The following is a 15559-nucleotide window of genomic DNA, read 5'->3' on the forward strand; positions in this document are numbered from 1 at the left end:
TCTTAACCAATCCAGAGCTAAAGCACCTCCCATCATCCGCTCATGCGCAGGGAGGGAGGGGCGGGGCTGAGAGGCGGGCTATTCCCCTAGAGGCGAAAAGCACGAAGAGTAAGCCAATTAGCAAGCGGCGCCACGAAGGCATCTGTGCAAGTGATTGGAGGAGACGAAATCGCAGCCCGTCATTGGACCGGGCCGCCGCGCGGATGACGGACCGCGCCTACGGAGTTAAGGTGAGACAGATCCAAGCAGTGACGGATGGCGTGCGGGGTCTGCGCCGACTCCTGGATCTGAGATGCTCGCGGATGGCTAGGTGGGTTCCAGAATGGCCCAGTATCAGGATGGCTTTGGAGCTTGAGGGTGTATTGCGGCTCGTCGCAAGTCTTGGAGCTGATCCGCGGCCGGCGGGAAGGAACTTTAGATTCCTGGAAGGGCAGCCTTAGGAAGTAGAGGATGGGGCTTCCTAAGTACCGAGGGAAATCCCTTCTGGTAAGGGATTGCATCCCACCACCAGAGAACCCCTTCTTTAAGCCTGTCAGTGTGTGCATGTTGGATTGGAAACGCGGTAGACTGGAGATTAGGACGCCTGAGGCGTAGGGGCGCGAGGTGTTGAGGGCTTAGTTAGAGGAGCTAAGTCATTGTGGAGCTAAAACTTAAGACATGGCAATTGATCCTATATGGGAACTCAGAGAGAGTGATGAGTCAAAAGAGGATTCTGTCCTAGGAAAAAAATAGTGAATGAGAAGGTGGGGGTGGGGGTGAAGGAGGAGACAATGAGTTTTGTTAAGAGTGAGTTTAGATGCCTGCGGGACATCCAGGTGAAGATGCCCATGAGACTTGTGGAGATGTGGGGCTAGAGTTTAGGGCTGGAATTATATAGATTTGGGAGTCATCTGCGCTGAGAAACTGTGGGAACTTATGAGGTTATGTGGAGAATATGGATAGAGAAGAGGTCTCAGGACGAAGCTCTAAGGGATATGCATTCTTAGGAGATAAAATACTGACAGGTAGGGAGAAAACTAAATAAAATATAAATTCTACTATTTGGCACTTAAAGCTTTCTCAACCTGGCCCCTTCTTGTCTTTCTATTCCCTCCCTTACATGTTCTTTACTTGACTGGCATACTTTGCAATTCCTCCTATGTGACTTTCCATGTCCTGGCTCTTCTATTTTTCATTTGCCCTTCCTATCTGAAATGCTCTCTCAACTCACTTCTGTCTCTCAGAGTCATTGGTTTCCTTCAATGAGACTTTAATTTCAGCTCAAATGCTTTCTTTTGCCGGAAGTCTTTTCCGGTCTAATTAGATATTGATGCTTTCCCATCCAAGGTTACTTTGTTTCTGTTTATATGTGTTTGTTAACTTGTATCTCTATACTTTGTCTCCCCCCCCCCCCATAGATGTAAACAACTTTAATTTTTGTTTTTGTATCCTCTGTACCTAAGGCAGTACCTGACCCATAGAAGTCATTTATTAAATAGGGTGTGTATGTGTGTCTGTCTGTCTGTCTGTTTGTCTGTCTGTCTCATGAATGCCCAGGCAGTGTTTTTGGCTAGATATTTAGATCTGGGAGTCAACAGTATAGAGACATAGAAAATATCTTTGAACCCGTGGTAAATGATAAGAGATACTACTATAAAGAAGGGATTGTCAATGCTTTTTTTTTTTGTCATGGTTGTCTGACATTCTAATGACACTTACAAACCTTTTAAAGACTTTAAAAAAATAATTGATATTCAGGATTGCAAAAGACATCAGGTTTTAAGAGTACCTACTATTAAGAGAAAAGAGAAGTTTTAGAATAGCATGGAGATATTCTTTTGTGGGCAAAAAACATGTATAAGACATATAAAAAGCAGATATTCAAGAAGCTGTCTTTATTAGACTATAAACTCCCTGAGGGCAGCAACTGATAAGAATCCATTTAATCCAATAATTCCTCTATACAAGAATCAAACTTTGCATCATCCCCAATATGCAACATTATAGGTATTGTAATGTTGAATAGCTAGAAAGAACCTTGATGATCATGTAGCATTGTCATTTTATTGGTGAGGAAACTGAGTGCTAAAGAAGGAATGCCACTTATACAAAATAAGTTAGTGGCAAACCCAGAACCAAAATCCAAGACTCCTAACTCCTAGTCCAGTATTCTTTCTATTGGAAAATGATGCCCACCAGGACTAGTTCTAACCTTCTTTCCTTTTGTTACCATTACTCCCTACTTTTCTGATGCCTCATATCAGCAGTTTTCTGCTTGACTTTTTCCCATGACAACTGTCTAATTCCCCTCATATTTTTCCCCAATATGTTAGGAGTGAGGTAACACTAAATTCAAAGGAAAACCCAGGCAACATTCTAGGGACTTGAGGAAAAGGAAGAAGAATCAGCAACCTTTTTGTGGATATATTAAGCACCTACTTTGAATGGTCCACTATATAACTCCACTAAAAATCTTCCAGTGACAAGTCATAGATTGGAGGAGACCCTAGGGTTCTTGGAGTCCATGCTAGTATACTGGAAGCCACTACCAACTTGGGGAGAATTTAAGAACAAACTATGTCTTAGGATCTGCCTTTCGAAGTGTATGAGGTCTTTATTACTAGAAAATTAACCACCAGTTGATCAAATTTTTTTTCCAAAAGCAAATCATGAAAATATTTACTTTTAATGGAGGATTTTTATTTTCTTTGGTAGGGAGAGTATTTACATGGGTGAAGTTAAAAACTTTTTGAAGTACTGACAATATATCATAGCCTCCTACCAGATTTCAAGGTAAGCTTCATAAAGTCAAGGACAAGATATTATTGAAACATTTGATAAAAATTTTTCAAAGTTTAAGTTTGATACATTTTGTTTTTACATTATGAACATTTACAAATTACTCCCACTTCATGAAGTCCTTTGTAACAAAGTAAAACAGTTAAAACTAATAGTACAGTGGCATCTCTGGAAAGTACATCCAACATTTTATATCTATATCTCTTCCACTGTCTATTTTTTAAATAAACAGAAATCGTTTTGATACCTCCCATGCCCCAACTTAGGGGAAAAAACAGATTTCTTGTAATAAATACACATTGGCAATATTTTTTGAAAATGTAAACATTTTATGTTGACAACAATTTCTAGCAAGTACATAGTTCCTCAAGAACAAAGTACATTTCCCCAAAACAATTAAGCAGAATCATGCCTAATCATATGATTGCATGTCATAGAACTTGTTGCTTTCTACATTATGTTGTCCTACATTATATTGCTAATAAAAATGATGGATATGTTCTTTAACTTTGATAGTATGGCCATTTGTATTTGGCCAATATTGTTGTCTTTATTTAAATTACAATAGTAATTTCAGCATATGGTTATTTTATAGCTTTGTTGACTAAGCCAATATTTGTTAATTATTTAACATTATTTTGATTCTAGTGTTTGTTATAAAAAATAATGATGCTATGGATATTTTTGTTCATATAAATTTTTTTTTTTTTTTTCCCTGTCAGCAGCCCTCTGGGGATATAAATCCAAGAATAGAAGCTTAGGTCCAATGCTATGAACAATTCAGTGATTTTTATTGAATTTATATATATGCAAATTAAAATGTTGGACTACTTCTCTGTCAGCATCTAGTTAATGTGTAAATCTTTGTAGAGATCCTTCAATATCGAATTTACTCTCCTTTTCCATTTTAGGAAGGCAGCTTGGAAAAGTGAAAAGAGAACTACCCTCAGAAACAAGTCCAAGTCCAAGGGCCCACCTTTTACAAGGCTTAGCTGTATTATCTTAGACAAGTGACTTTACCTCTCAAAGCTCTGTTTTCTAAGACAGTAAGTTACAGAGAAAGTATAGATTAGCATGGGCTGAGAAAATTCTTTTTTTTTTTTTTAAACTTTTGATTTTCAAAACATATGCATAGATAATTTTTCAATATTGACCCTTGAATAGCCTTGTGTTTCAGATTTTCCCCTCCTTTCCCCCATCCCCTCTCCTATATGGCAAGCAATCCACTATATGTTATACATATTAAAATATATGTTAAATCCAATATGTGTAAACATATTTATACAATTCTGAGAAAATTCTTTACCTGAAAAGTCCAGGTCTAGTTCCTAGCCTTATTAATTCTCTTTGATAATTGGCTTTAATAGCGTTTCCTCAGAATTTTTCTAATTGCATTTTTCTGATTATTAGTAAATTTGAACAATTTTGAAAATGTTTGGCAGTTTAAATTTCTTTTTTTGAAAACTGCTTATATATTTTAACCATTTTTTCATTTGGTGAATAACTCATAATTTTTCATGTGTCTGGTCACCTTTCAAAGGTGGTATTGTTAGGGGACAATAGAATGTCTCATCTTTGTAGGATAATCACTAGAACTAAGAAAGGGCCTAGAAAGACTTCATGTACAAGATAGGATTTTGGCTGAAACCTGAAGGAAGCCAAGGAAGCTAGGAAATAGAAATGAAGAAGGTTGAGAATAACAGACATTTGGAATAGACTTTTGATAGTACATAAAGTAAGAAGACTGTCTTTTTTTGAGGAATAATAACAAGGAGGCTAATGTCTTTGGATCATAGAATATGTGGGGAAAGGAGAGTAGAGTATAAGAAAACTGGAAAAGGAGGGAAGGGCCAGGTTGTGAAGAGCTTTAAAAGCCAAAAATAGGAATATCTTGAAGATAATAAGAAACCACTAGAAATTTTTGAATTAGGGGAAGAGTGGAAGGAAGGGGTAACATGGCTAGACTTGCTTTTTAGGAAGATATCTTTGGCAGAGGAGAAATTAAAAGAAGAGAGACAAACTAGACCATATTTCAGTAAACCAGGCATGAGGTGAAGATTTTTACCAGGCTGGTGGCAGTGACAGGAGAGAAAAGAAGGCATGTAGGAGAAATATTAAGAAGATAGAGTTGGCAGAACTTGGCAACGGATTGGGTATGGAAGGTGAGAAATGAATTAAAGTTGACACCTAGCTAGGGTACTTGAGAGAAGAGATGATAAAGTCGTCACAAAAATAGGAAAGTTTGGAAGATGAAAAAGGTTTTTGGGAAATGATAATGAATCCAGTTTTGGACTTGCTGAGTTTAGGAAAGCTATAGGACACTTAACTCAAGATTATGGCTACTTGGAACTGTGAGACTAGTAGTCAGGAGAGGTTGGAACTGAATAAGTAGATCTGAGAACCATTTCCTTAGAGGTGATATTTGAATCCATGGGAGTTGATGAGTTCATCAAATGAAATAGTATAAAGAGAGGGGAAAAAGAGAACCCAGGAGAAAACCTGGAGAACATCCACAGTTAGTGGGTATGACTTAGATGAAGAAACAGAATGATAGAGAGAAAGAATGGTCAGAGAGAATCTGGAGACAATAGTGCCTCAAAAGACTAAAGAAAAGATAACATTCCGGAGAAGAGTATGAAGAGAAAGTCAAAGGTTGCAGAAGAGTTAAGAAGGAAGAAAATAAGCAAAGACCATGAGATTTGATAATTAAGACATCATTGGTAACTTTAGAGGGAACAATTTCAATTGATATATGAAGTTGGAAGCTAGACTGCAGAGTTAAAAAAAGAATTAGTCAGTACACATTTATTAAATGTTTATTATGTGCTAGGCACTATGCTAAGTGCTGGGGATATAAAGAAAGTTATAAGGTAGTCCCTCCCCTCAAGGAACTCATCTAATGAGGGAAAACAATACATAAAAAGAAGATGAAAAGCTGGATGGGGGCAGGGGAAAGAGGGACAAAGTTCCCTGGCACAGAAGCTTGATGAAGTCATGAATTTAAAATAGGAAATGATCTGAGGAGATATGTTTTTTTTTTTTTTTTTTTTTTTCCAAATTTATTTGCCCTTGAAGAATGATGAATTTCTGGAGATGATGAAATCCAGGAAAGTATCCAGATGGGAAATGAGGATAATTCCCTGGATATTATCCACTATTTAGTGGAGCATCTGAGAGGAGATTTTGATGTCTATTTTTCACCTTCTGCAATCAGATGGTAGACAATGAGAGGAGAGAAAGCAGAGCTACTGATTATAATTGGCCTTCTTAAAGAGTTTGTCACAAAAGGGAAAGAGATAATAAGGAGACAATAGCTAGTAAGGATGGTTGAATTAAATGAGAGTTTTTTCATAGTGAGAGAAATGGACAAGTTTGTAGATAATAAGGAAACAGTAAACAGGAAGAATTTGAATATTAGTGAGAGAAAGGAAGTTCTGGAGGAGACAGTCAGCTGGAGAAGTAATGGAATGGAATGGAATAGAATCTTGTTTGTGTTATAGAGATATCATATGACTTTTGACAGATGTGAAAGAGGACATAATGTGGAAGTCCCCTGAGTAATGAAGAAGAGGAAGGAAAGGGAAGGAGCTCTCAGCAAATGGCCTCATTTTTTTTGATGAAGCAAAATTGTCATGCCCTATGAGTTTCTTTTTTCAGTTTCCTTTTTCTACTGATTTTTTATTAAAGAGATTCAAACTTTCTTAGGAGAAATGAAAGCAAACCATTAATTTTATTTAAAAATCCACCTTTTGGGGCAGCTAAGTGGTGCAGTGAATAGAGTACCAGCCCTGAAGTCAGGAGGATCTGAGTTCAAATCAGATCTGACAATTAACACTTCCTAGCTGTGTGACCCTAGGCAAGTCACTTTAACCCTAATTACCTCAGCAAACAAACAAACAAACAAACTTCTGCCCCTGGTTAATAAAAATTACAAAAAATAAAAAATCCACCTTTTTTCACATAATGAGTTCTTTGCCAAATTAATTCTTCTGTTAGGAGCTATCTCTCCCCACCTTTTTTTTTTCTTTATTTGTCTTGTTATTGAGAAATAAAACTTGTTATTTCTTTTTTTTTTATTTTTATTTTTTTTTTATTTTTATTTTTTTTAATTTTTTTTATTATATATATATATATTTTATAATATTATCCCTTGTATTCATTTTTCCAAATTACCCCCCCTCCCTTATTCCCTCCCCCCGACGACAGGCAATACCATACATTTTACATGTGTTACAATATAGTCTAAGTACAATACATGTATGTGAATATCATTTTCTTGTTGCACAATAAACATTAGAATCCAAAGGTACATGCAACCTGGGCAGACAGATATTAGTGCTAACAATTTACATTCCCCTCCCAGTGTTTCTTCTCTGGGTGTATCTACCTCTGTCCATCATTGATCAACTGGAAGTGAGTTGGATCTTCTTTATGTTGAAGATTTCCACTTCCATCAGAATACATCCTCATACAGTATCGTTGTTGAAGTATACAGTGATCTTCTGGTTCTGCTCATTTCACTCAGCATCAGTTGATTTAAGTCTCTCCAACCCTCTCTGTATTCCTCCTGCTGGTCATTTCTTACTGAGCAATAATATTCCATAACCTTCATATACCACAATTTACCCAACCCTTCTCCAACTGATGGACATCCATTCATCTTCCAGTTTCTAGCTACAACAAAAAGAGCTGCCACAAACATTTTGGCACATATATGTCTCTTTCCGCTCTTTAGTATTTCTTTGGGATATAATCCCAGTAGTAGCGCTGCTGGGTCAAAGGGTATGCACAAAAACTTGTTATTTCAAACTGGCATTATTTTTAATAATTATCTGCTTGATAATTTTTCAGTCTTATTAATCCCCAAAATTCTAGAGCTCAAGTATCCACATTTTGGGTGAGTTAAACTTAGAAATACTGTTGCATTATTCTTTTTCCAGGAATTCCAATACTTCTGAGCAATTTTCTTGTATGGCTATATGAAATATACTATTCAGAATTTTAGTTTTATAATTTATTTTTGGAAGGCCAATGATTCTCAAATTCTCTTTTTCTTCTTCTTCTTTTTTTTTTTTTTTTTGGCTAAGGCAATTGGGGTTAAGTGACTTGCCCAGGGTCACACAGCTAGGAAGTGTTAAGTGTCTGAGACCAGATTTGAACTCAGGTCCTCCTGACTTCAGGGCTGATGCTGTATCCACTGTTTCACCTAGCTGCCTCGTCTCACTCTTATCTTCAAGCTCAGTTTTTTTTTTTTTTTTTTTTTTTGTTTTTTTTTTAGTTTGCAGAGATCTCAAGCATTCTTTCACATTGTTCTTTTCACCTTGTTTTTATTTCTTAATTTTTTCTTCTATCAGCTATTTTGTTATATCATGATATACTCTGCTTCATTAAGATTTTCTATCTTCCATAATGTCAAGTTTGTCTTTTCAAATTCTTCAAGAGCTTGAATTTCCACCATATTTGTAAATTCTTTTTTTTAGCTTCTCAGCCATTATCAGGATTCTTGTTATAGTTCCTTTCTAATTTCTGGAGGTCTAGTTATTGTTGCAATATTTTTCCTTTTTTTCTGCACATCTCTCCTCAGTTTTATTTTGTAATATTTATTCATTGTATTATGAACCCTCTTTTATTTCTCCTTCTAGATGCAATCTCTTGGAATGTCATCAGCTTCCTCGGGTTTACACAGAATTTCTGTGCTGATGACTCCCAGATCTACACAGTCAGTCCCAGTTGTTCTCTGTCCTGTGTTGCTTATTGGATATTTCAAACTGGATACCTTGCTTGCTCCTTAAAATCAACATGCCTAACACTGTATCTACTGTCTTTCTATCTAATCCCTCCCTTCCTTCAAATATCCTATATGTGTCCAAAGAGCCACTATCTTTTCAGAGACTCCATTCACCTCTCTGGGTCACAGAGTATATATAATGATTTACAAAATCATTACCTATTATCCACTTTATAGAATTGGTGTGAAAATTGAAAGATACAATGCATATTAAATGTTCTGTAATTAGAGTTCCACTGCTAAAGATATATCTTTTCTCCTATTACATTTCACTTGGTTATCTTCTTTTTTTAGATGCGTTGTATGACTTATTTTAACAGATTTACAATTAATAAAGATAAGAATTATTTTTATATTTTTTACAAAACAGAACTTTTACTTTCATAGTTGTAGGGGTTTGAATGTTTTCCATTTCCCTCCTGTTTATTAACATAAGTATAAATGTATTGCTCTAAGGGCCTATTACCAACTTACCCTCACAAATGATGTTTTTAGATAACTGAAAATGACTCTGTATTAAAATTTTAATTTCTTTCTTAAATCTTACAGCCTTATTAAGTATAGGATCTTTAGTGAGTTCATCAGCTCAATGATAAACACATCTTGGGTGCAATTTGGCTGATTTCCTTTTGCTTATTAATAGCAAATCAAGAATAAAACTGGACTTATAAAACTGGTTTATAGCATTGTTTGTCACTCTCATGGAGGATAACTAGAACGTAATGGCTTTTTCTGTTCCTAAACAGCACAATATGTTGTAACATTCCAAAACTCCTAAATGGGATCTCAGAGTCATTCAAAAGCATTTGTCCGTATCCCATCCCACTCATATCCCAAAACACTAAACACCAAAATAATAAATAATACTTTCTTTCTTACATATTGATGGACATTTGGATAGACAACCATGGAGCATGTCTGTCAGTCCATACTGAATCTACACACATTTTTCATTTAAAAAAAAAAAAAATCCAAACTCTCATCAATAAACATGAACATTCCCATATATAGAGAAAACAAGAGAGTTGTTTGTGAATGCATGAATTTGTTATATATGGTTTTCTGATTGCTTATTGAATTTATCACAAATAACAAAATTGCACTGTTAACTTCTGAGTTCCTTTTTTTCTGTATATAATTTTTGTTTTATTAATGTCCATTTTTTCACCTCTGTCACTTCCCACCCCCACCCCCCATTATAACAAATAGTAATCGAGCAAAATAAATGAGCATGTTGGTCATGTCCAAAGATATTTTGTTATGGTTTTATATTTATTATTTCTTATTATAATAACATTCTATTACATTAGCATATCAAAATTTATTTAACCACTCCCTGATCACTTGACTTTTAAGTTATTTCAACTTTTTTTTTATTACCATGTAGATAATGCTAACAGTATTTTTGTACAAATAATTTTTTAAAAATATCTATTGAGGAAATCTTTATGATATAATCTCAGTAATGGTATTACTAGTTCAAAATGTAATTCTTATCAACTAATTCCATATTTATAAAAAGATTATTACCATTTCACAATTTCATCAGAGTATATTTTTTTCTTAGCCCCACTAGTACTGAATTTTATTATTTTTGACTATCATTGAAAATGTAATGGATGTAAAAAATAGGTCTGTTGTTTTGGTTTTCAGTTCCCAGTTGTAACAGTTTCTTATGAGGTTAATGATAATTAATATTTATCTTTTGAAAATTATTTTTATATCCTTTGTATACTCATTTAGGGAATAAATTTTATATTTATAAATTTATATCAGTGCCTCATAGGTCATGTATATCAAACATCTATTAGAAATGCTTACCTTTTAAAAAGACTTCTTACTTAATCTAGGTTTTGTTTCCTTTTTTATTTTCGATGGATTGCTTTTTGTTATATGAAAGCTCATATTTTTATGTAATGACATTTCTGTATTTGTGTAGTTCTCAAGATACTTCAAAGAATAGAAGAAGATATCAAATGACCAGAAAAAATTGTGGCCATATTCTGTCAAAAAAAGATGATTGGGAAAACAAGAATAATACCAAGTCATATGCCTGCTTTTGCTGTCTCTGTAAAATCTTTATAATAATGATCCATACATGTCTTATACTTTCCTTACTTCCAGCTGGGAGAAAAGAAGAGAGAAAGGAAGACAAACAACAATAAGTAAAAAAGGTTGGGAGAAAGAGGGAAAAAAAGAATATCAGGAGGAATCACAGTCAGTACTGTTTTGAAGATTATATTACATAACAAATACATATATACATAACAAATTACATATTTTAAAAAGAATGGAAGTTCTACATAATAGATGTAGTTTTACATACAATCTTTTTATTTTACGGCATAAATAAAAATGCTCATTTTATTTGATTTTTGTTAAATGAAAAACAGCTTAAAAGAAAAAAGTTACTTGAATCAGTTTTTTTTTACCTTATGTTTTGATGTTTCTTTTATTCATAGGAGATTACTCAAATCTGTAGTATATACATGTAAGAAATGGATTGGGACCAACTAGAATTGAATCCTAAAGTTATTACTGCTGTTAAGAAAGGTAATTTTAGATGCATTATAACTTATTTATTTTTTCTGAGCCAATTGGGGTTAAGTGACTTGCCCAGGATCATGGAGCTAGGAAATATTAAGTATCCCCTGCACCATCTAGTGCCCCTGCATTAAAGGTATTTTTAAGGTATTTTTTTTTACAGTTGGTGTGAGAATGAGTTCAAATTGTCTTTTTAAATTGCTAATTAAAATCTGCAAAAGAAAAAAAATTTGTTCTGACAATTGTTTTGATCCACTTTGCTGTATTTGTGCTCCTCATTTCAGCCAAACTGAAATCAATAAAGGAAGTTTTGCATTTTTCTGGACCAGATTTGCAGAGACTAACAAAACTGTCCATCATTGATGTCCAGCATTTATTGAAAACAGTCTCATTAGCACTAAGGAATAATTGTGTTCTGACAGGTAATACCAAAATGAGAAAATTTTGCTTGGCACTTTTTTTTGAGATAATAAATTGCATAAAAATTGATTATTACCAAAGTGAATTCTGGAATGATCATTGGCACAGAAAGTTTTGATCAAAGTTATACTGTCATAAATTAGGTTTCCTTCATATTTCAGAAATCTACATGATTATCATATATCCAAGCAAAAAAATGTTGATATCAATTCTGAGGCTATTAGGTAGTAAAAGAGGTAGAATGCTGGATTTGGAATCAATAAGAACTGAGTTCAAATCAAACCAAGGGCACTCATAGTTCTATGACCCTGGCAAATCATTTACTTGCTGATTGCCTCACTTTCTTTAACTGTAAAATGGGGATGATAGCAACTATTTCCCAGGGTTGATTAGAGAATAAAAATAAGGTAATAATTGAAAGCATTTGCAAACCTTAATGCATTATATACATATTAGTTGTTATTGTCATTTACTTTTTAAAAATCATTTTTAATAATAACTTTTTATTTTCAAAATCTTCAAAAAAGATAACTTTTCAACATTCATCCTTGGGAAACTTTGTGTTTCAAATTTTTCTCCCTTCCTTCCCTTCACCTCCTCCCTAAACAGCTAGTAATCTAATCTATGTTAGACATGTGCAGTTTTTCTATGCATATTCCCAAATTTATCATGCTGCACAAAAAAAAAAAAAATCAGGTCAAAAAGGAAAAAAATGAGAAAGAAAAAAAAGCAAGGAAACAACAACAAAAGTGAAAACACTATGTTATGATTCACATTCAATTTCTATAGTCCTATTTCTGGATGCAGATGATTCTCTCCATCACAAATCTATTGGAATTGGCCTGAATCATCTCACTGTTGGAAAGAGTCATGTCCATCAGAGTTAATCATCACATAATCTTGTTGCTGTGTATAATGTTCTCTTGGTTCTGTTCACTTCACTTAGTATCAGTTCATTTAAATCTTTCCAGGCCTTTCTGAAATTATCTTGCTCATCATTTTTTATAGAACAATAATATTCCATAATATATATATTCCATAACTTATTCAGCCATTCCCCAACTAATGGGAATCCACTCCATTTCCAGTTCCTTGCTATCACAGAAAGAGCTGCTACAAACATTTTTGCACATATGGTTCCTTTTCCCTTTTTTATAATCTCTTTTGGGATACAGATTTATATCCAAGTCAACTATAAAGGACCTATGAAGGAAGATGTTATACACCTCCAGAGAAAGAATTGATAGATAGTAATATACCATTTATGTGTTTGGTTTTTCACCCACATGTATGCATGCATGTAAATGTGTGTGCCTGTCAAATTGCAGCCATACATGCTTATGGATATATGTACATAGATATGTGTGTTTATCTCTGTCAAATGCTAGCCTTCTCTGGTGGAGGGTAGGGACAAAGGAAGGGAGATAGTTTAGAACTTAATATGTAACTGAGAATAAGAATTAAATTTTTAAAAAGACAAAATGGAATTTTGATTATATTAAATTAAAGAGGTTTTGTACAAATAAAATCAATGCAGCCAAGATTAGAAGGGGAGCAAAAAACTGGGGAAAAAATTTTATATCCAAGTATTCTGATAAAGGTTTAACTCTAAAATATATAGAGAATTGACTCAAATGTATAAGAATACAAGTCATTCTCCAGTTGATAGATGGTCAAAGGATATGAACAGACAATTTTCACAAAAAGAAATTAAAACCATTTCTAGGCACATGAAAAGGTGCTCTTAAGTTACTATTGATCAGAAAAATGTAAATTAAGACAACTCTGAAATACCTCTACACACCTCTCAGATTGACTAAAATGATAGGAAAAGATAATGATGAATGTTGGGAAACTGGGACACTAATACATTATTGGTGTAATTGTGAACGGATCTAGCCATTCTGAAAAGCAATTTGGAACTATGCTCAAGATATCAAACTGTGCGTACCCTTTGATCCAGCAGTGTTTCTACTGGGCCTATATCCCAAAGAGATCTCAAAGGAGGGAAAGGGACCCACATGTGCAAAAATTTTTGTGGCAGTCCTTTTCATAATCACAAGAAACTGGAAACCAAGTGACTGGCCATCAGTTGGAGAATGCTGAATAAGTTATGGTATGTGAATGTTATGGAATATTATTGTTTTATAAGAAACGATCAGGAGGATGATTTTAGAGAGGCCTGGAGAGACTTACATGAACTGATGCTAAATGAAATGAGCAGAATCAGGAAATCATTGTAGACAGCAACAACAAGATTATATGATGATCAATTCTGATGGATGTGACTCTTTCCAATAGTGAGGTGATCGAGGCCAATTCCAATGAGCTTGTGGTGAAGAAAGCCATCTATACCCAGAGAGAGGACTGTGGGAACTGAGTGTGGATCACAACATAACATTTTCACTCTTTCTGTTGTTTTTTGCTTGTTCTTATTCATTTTATTCTTGATCTTATTTTTCTTATGCAGCAAAATAATTGTATAAATGTTTACATATATTGGATTTGACATATATTTTATTATGTATAACGTATATTGGATTGCTTGCTATCTAGGGGAGGAGGTAGGGGAACGGAGGGGAAAATTTGGAACACAAAGCTATTGCAAGGGCCAGTGTTGAAAAATTATCCATCCATGTGTTTTTAAAATAAAAAGCTTTAATCATTCTCCAACTGATAAATGGTCAGAGGATATGAACAATTTTCAGACAAAGAAATGAAAACCAACAGTTTAGTAGTGTCCCAGTTTTTCAATATCTCCTCCAACATTTGTCATTTTCCCCTTCTGTCATTTTAGTCAATCTGGTAGGTGTGAGATGATATCTCAAGGTTAAATTCTCTTTGTGTTTGAGATATGAGATCTATCTCTGAAAAACTACCTGTAAATTTTTTTTTTTTTTTTACCAATTTTCTGCTTTCCTTCTAATCTTAGATACATTGTTTTTATTTGTATAAAACCTTTTGAATATGATGTAATAAAAATTATCCATTATACATCTCACAATATTCTTTCTCTCTTCTTTATTCATAAATTCTTCTCTTTTCCATAAGTTTGATAGATAATATATTTCATGTTCTTCTAATTTACATGTGTGTGTATGCCTTTCCTTTATATCCAGATCATGTATCCATTTGGACCTTATCTTGGTAAATGATGTAAGATATTGATCTATACTCAGTTTCTACTAGATTGCTTTCCAGTTTTCCCAACTTTTTTTTTTAACCAAATAGTGAATTCTTATCCCAAAAAGCTCAAATATTTATATTTGTGAAATATAAGGATATTATAATCATTTGCTACTATATATTGTATATCTATTCTGTTCTACTGATCCACCTTTCTTTTTCTTGGCCAGTACAAAATAATTTTGATAATTGCTGGCTTGTAGTTTAAGATTTGGTACAACTAAACCTTCTTCTTTCACATTTTTTTTCCATTAATTCCTTTGATATTCTTGACCTCATTTTCTTCCAAATGAATTTTTTCTTTTTCTAGCTCAATAAAAAATTTTTTTGGTAATTTTATTGGAATAGCATTGAATAAGTAGATTAGGTAGAATTATCATTTTTATTATATTGGCTCTAACCCCCCATGAACAATTAATATTTCTCCATTTATTTAAATCTGATTTTACACAGCCAATTTCTGTTTCCTTCTACCAACGCTCCTGCAAAGATCTCATTTCCTTTCCCCATTTTTCTTCCCTCATTTAAGATCCTTTTTAAATTCTTCCAAGAGAGTCTTTTGAGTTGAAGATCATTCACATCCCCCTTTGAGGCTTCATCTAAAGGCATTTTGTCTTTACTGTCCTCAGGGTTTGAGTTCTGTTCTTCCCTGTCTCCACAGAAGCTATCTTTTGCTTTTTCTCATTTTTAAAAGTTGAGATCTGCTCCCAGGGCACAAGAGAAATTGTTTCAAGCGTCCCCTCTGTACTAGGTGGGCCTGCTTACTGGGATTCACAGTTCACTATTTGCCCTTTGTAGTTGCATTACAGGTCTTACAGCTAGTTTGCAGGTACACTGGCCTTT

At 34.1% G+C, this 15559-nt stretch overlaps 1 protein-coding gene across 10 annotated transcripts in view; it reads left to right on the forward strand.

Moving 5' to 3' along the window:
- The first annotated feature begins 190 nt into the window (after window positions 1-190).
- Window positions 191-15559, forward strand: part of LOC141556636 (DNA repair protein XRCC3-like) — a 45579-nt gene continuing 30210 nt past the window's right edge. For 2 of the 10 annotated variants that reach the window (XM_074291074.1, XM_074291080.1), the window contains exons 1-4: window positions 191-310; window positions 2695-2772; window positions 11029-11119; window positions 11395-11532. In XM_074291074.1, the coding sequence (XP_074147175.1) occupies window positions 11065-11119; window positions 11395-11532 (193 nt within the window). In that variant the 5' untranslated portion in view covers window positions 191-310; window positions 2695-2772; window positions 11029-11064. Of the gene's footprint in view, window positions 487-2694; window positions 2773-3689; window positions 3825-10368; window positions 10741-11028; window positions 11120-11394; window positions 11533-15559 lie in introns of those variants that run through there. The other 8 variants (XM_074291072.1, XM_074291073.1, XM_074291070.1 and 5 more) reach the window with 8 other exon arrangements.

This window comes from Sminthopsis crassicaudata, chromosome 2, assembly GCF_048593235.1.
Source record: "Sminthopsis crassicaudata isolate SCR6 chromosome 2, ASM4859323v1, whole genome shotgun sequence".
NCBI classification, from domain to species: Eukaryota; Metazoa; Chordata; class Mammalia; order Dasyuromorphia; family Dasyuridae; genus Sminthopsis; species Sminthopsis crassicaudata.